This window comes from Amphimedon queenslandica, unplaced genomic scaffold, assembly GCF_000090795.2.
Source record: "Amphimedon queenslandica unplaced genomic scaffold, v1.1 AMPQUscaffold_12573, whole genome shotgun sequence".
Lineage (NCBI taxonomy): Eukaryota > Metazoa > Porifera > Demospongiae > Haplosclerida > Niphatidae > Amphimedon > Amphimedon queenslandica.
The window spans coordinates 18,648-22,932 of record NW_003547190.1 but is presented as its reverse complement, the minus strand read 5'-3'; the positions used below and the strand labels follow the sequence as shown (position 1 = coordinate 22,932).

The 4,285-nt window shown below is 33.6% G+C and overlaps 1 protein-coding gene across 1 annotated transcript; it reads left to right on the top strand.

The window, feature by feature from the left end:
* Positions 1-2,140: 2,140 nt before the first annotated feature.
* Positions 2,141-2,900, top strand: LOC109587422 (uncharacterized). The gene is made up of 4 exons (XM_020003661.1): positions 2,141-2,221; positions 2,274-2,478; positions 2,528-2,605; positions 2,803-2,900. The coding sequence occupies exons 1-4, from the start codon at positions 2,153-2,155 to the stop codon at positions 2,898-2,900; spliced, it is 450 nt and encodes a 149-aa protein (XP_019859220.1). The 5' UTR covers positions 2,141-2,152.
* The last annotated feature ends 1,385 nt before the right edge of the window (positions 2,901-4,285 follow it).

Below are 4,285 nucleotides of genomic sequence, written 5' to 3'. Positions count from 1 at the left end.
TGCAGAAACCATAGATGAAGATTGGTGAGGTGAGCAGGCAAAGGTCATAGTGGAATATAATAAAAGTTCTAATCTCCCAGCCACGCCCGACATTTGCGTCTCAAATGCATCACGCAATTGCTCATGCAGTATCTATGCTCGATCACGCGAGCAGCGCAAGCTAGCGCAGCATATGCAATAAAGTTATGGTTCACGCCCTTCTTCTCGCAGCATGATGTTGACTAACTTGACTTTTGTTCTTCTTTTGCTACTGCTGCACATTGATGGTGCTTGTAAGTATGCACGTACTAAAGTTCCACTGAATCTAATTTATATCCACCCTTGTTACTATAGCTATAACAGTACAACCAGTGTCTATCAATACAACACTCAACTCTACTGTTGTCTTCTCTTGTGAAGCTACTGCTGATGAACTTAGTTTCAGAGTTAATAATGAATTAGCTACTGATAATGCTGTTATAGCTAAAGGATTTATTGTGACAGCAACATATAATAATGGTACTATAAGAGCAGGGCTAACAGCAATAGCTTATGATTGTAATAATAATACTGAAGTGAGGTGTAGAGCTCTTACTTATGATCCACTTCAGGTAGAGTTCAGCAACACAACAATATTAATGATACAAGGTTAGTGTGGTCCCGTATTATATACCGTATAGCGTCAAATTTTCATGGGTGAAAATTTTCGTGATTCCATACATTTTTGCTTTCAAGTAAATTTTCGTTAAAAAATTCGTGATTTAAATAATATTTCGTGATGATTAAAACCACTCCTATCCATGTGGCCGCTGGTAGCTAGCCTTGCAGCTGGACTTGGAGAAGAAGCAACATGAGTGGCAGCTTTATTTGATATTAATTCCCTTCGTGTATCCGTGGCTATCACATATTTATAGGAGAGACTCTTAGCTGTGCCCGAGAAACAAATAAAAGGCGTGATGGGACACGCCCACATTTATATTAAAATTAAATTTCGTGAAAAATATTTTTGTGATTGTCCATTCAATCACGAAAATCACGAAAATTTTCAACCACGAAAATTTGACACTATACAGTATTTATCATTATTTCTCCTTCAGGTCTATTGGATAGTGTTGTTGACCTGGATTATACCTTTATTAATGGATCCAGTGTATTATTAACATGGACAGCTCCTTATACACTGGATAATGTACCTATCACTGGATACTATATAGTCAATGGATTAGTGAACATTACTACTACTAACAAGAGTATTATATTATCAGCTACTAATCCTGATCCCTGTATACCAAATAATGTATCAGTTTCTCCTATTAATGATGTTGGAATAGGTTCATCTAATAATATCAGTTTTTATTATGAAAGAGGTTAGCATTACTATGGCTTCATGTATATGTTCACAGTGTATCTTTCAGTTCCTCTCATTAATCCTCCTGTATCAATAGTACCAGTAATTGATGGACAAATAATATTATTGAATATCGGCATTGATGTAAGTATTAGATGCAGTTATAGTTCAACTGTTCCCCTTATTCCCATGATAATAGGTCAGCACTTTATGTAAAGGAAAGTATCCTAATAGTATAACAGTTAGTATACTGAATACTACTAGCACAGTAATAAACAATGCCAGTATACCACCACAAGTTAATGATCAACTGATGATTACTGGAATAATAACTGTACCTAATAATTTAAATACATTTATTGTTAATGTATCACTGAGTAATAATGGAGGAACCTTTAATAAAATTCCATCTTTTACATTTGGTAAGTAAACTTCTTTAATATTTATTTTTTATCATTGCATAATATTAGGTTTTCTTGGACCAGTTACTAACATTGACTCTTCAATTGACAACTGTTCTACTATTGATATAACATGGACTGCTCCTACAGTTGATGATAGAGTATCTATACTGTATTACATACTAAAAATATATGATGTTATTACTAGTAGTCTAGTGAATACTACAGCAGTAAATGATACCAATTATCAGTTTGTGGATAATAATTTATTTATTTATCATTATACATATGTTATAACTGGAGTTAATGAATTAGGAGAAGGAATATCTAATAATGCTACATTCTCATATCAAAGAGGTATGGTGCATACACTATCTCATGTTTATATGTTTATTGCACTGCTATAGTACCAAGATCAACAAACATGGACACATCATCACTTGACAAACTTGCTTATACACAAGATGTGGTTATTATCCAGTTCTATATTCCAGTATGTTATTAAATATTAATACCTTTATTATTACTATTACTGCGATTTACAGATTATTGTGAAGTGTACTGGTGAAGCTCCTGAACATGTTACAGTTACTGTACAGTGTAATGGAACTGATAGCAGTACAACTTACCAAATAAGGAATATGAATGATATAACAGGATTAATATCAGTGCTGCTAAATCAAAAGTGTAATATCAGTATTGTTTTTCATAATGAGGCTGGTAGTAGTGAACCATTTATAGTACCATTTGGTAAGTTAGTATGGTGTTTACATTGCAAATTCAAGTATTACATTAACAGATACATATCCCAATATCACTATTACTTCTACAACACCTACAACATCTACTACAAGATTACTTGCTATCATTATTGCTGGTTAGTACAGTACCTGTATTATGAATGTATATTATTATAGTTATTATCACGGGGATAGTAGGTGCTATTATTATTATTATTATTATTATTATGCTATCAGTGATAATAATAATGATGGCCTGTGTTAAAATAAAAATACCCAAAAAGAAAGATGGTAAGTATACCAATATTTATATTACTTTAATTATTAATTACAGGGCCTGCCTCACCAGTACTTCTTTCTAGTGAAGCATATGAATGCACTCCTAAACTTGATAGTAATCCTTCTTATGATGTCATACCTACTATGATGTAACATCAATTAGTGTATATTTCAAGTGCTTATTTTAAAACTAAAATGTCTATGTCTCTATGCCATTTTGATAAATAACATTGGTCATATTGAGCAAATTTCAGACCCCTTACCTCCTGTTCCCCTTCTACATGTACATCTGAGAATAACATAATTTGTAAGCTGTTGCAGTGTAAACCAGCATTCTTGCCATAATTTCATACATGCATGTGGCAAGTCAAAAAGTAGCAAAAAGTAATAACATGATATATGAAACTAATACAGCTATTGTAATCAGAACAGTACTATAAAATAGCACAGGCCTATTTTTACGAATTTTAAAAGTTTTTTCTTCAAATGACTCTACACTTCTTCCCAGCCACGTTTGCAGTAATTTTCGTCTTTCATATTCTTGTTGCTTGGTAATGTGACTCCTAATCTCAGCTTTCTTTGCGCCATATCAGTTTCATACTTTGACTTCAATTTGTTTAACTCGGTTTCCAGTCTTGTTTGTGTCATTTTTTGATTAGCAATGTGACTCTTAAAGGCTGCGTTTACACGGCAACGAAAACGATGCAATCCGTTCAGTTTTGTGCCTGTTTTATGCTTCTGTTTACACAGAAACGATTGAAAACGTGATAGAATCTTGATAGGACTCTATGGAAACGAAAACGGTGTTCAAAGTGTATCGTTTTAAAAACGATATGTTTTGCGTTGCTGTGTAAACGCAGCCTTAATCTCGGCTTCTTTTGCTGCCATATAGCCCAACTTAACTTCATGCTTTGATTTCAGTTCGTGTAGCTGTGTTTCAAGTGCTTCCTGCTGCTTCAATATTATAGTTCCATATTTTGTTTGAAGATTGTCAATTTTTTCTTCTTTTGCTGCTACTATATAAAGTTCAACTCAGCCTCATGTTTTGATTTTAATTCGTTTAGCTTTGTTTCAAGCACTTTATCCTGCCCTGCTATTATAACTTCATATTTTTTTCTTAAAGTATCAATTTCTGCTTTTTTTGCTGCAGTCATATCACTCAATGCTACTTCATGCTTTGACTTTAATTTGTGAAACTTCTTTTCCAATGCTTTTTGCTGCTCAATGAGCATTGCTCCGTATTCTTTTTTTAGACGATCAATCTCAGCAAATTTGTCTGCAGCCATGTAATTCAACTCAGCCTCATGCTCCAATTTTATTCATGGAGCTTTGTTTCAAGTGCCCTTTGCTGCTCTAGAATTATTTCCCCATATTCCTTTTTAAGACCATCGACTTCTGCTTTTCTTGCAGCAATCATAAAATTTAACTCAGCTTCATGCTTAGATTTAAGTGTATGCTGTTCAGTCATCTTTTCTTTTTCGAGCCTTGCTAGTGCTTTCTTATTCTGCTCTATGTCCCTTTCATGACTTTCAATCTCT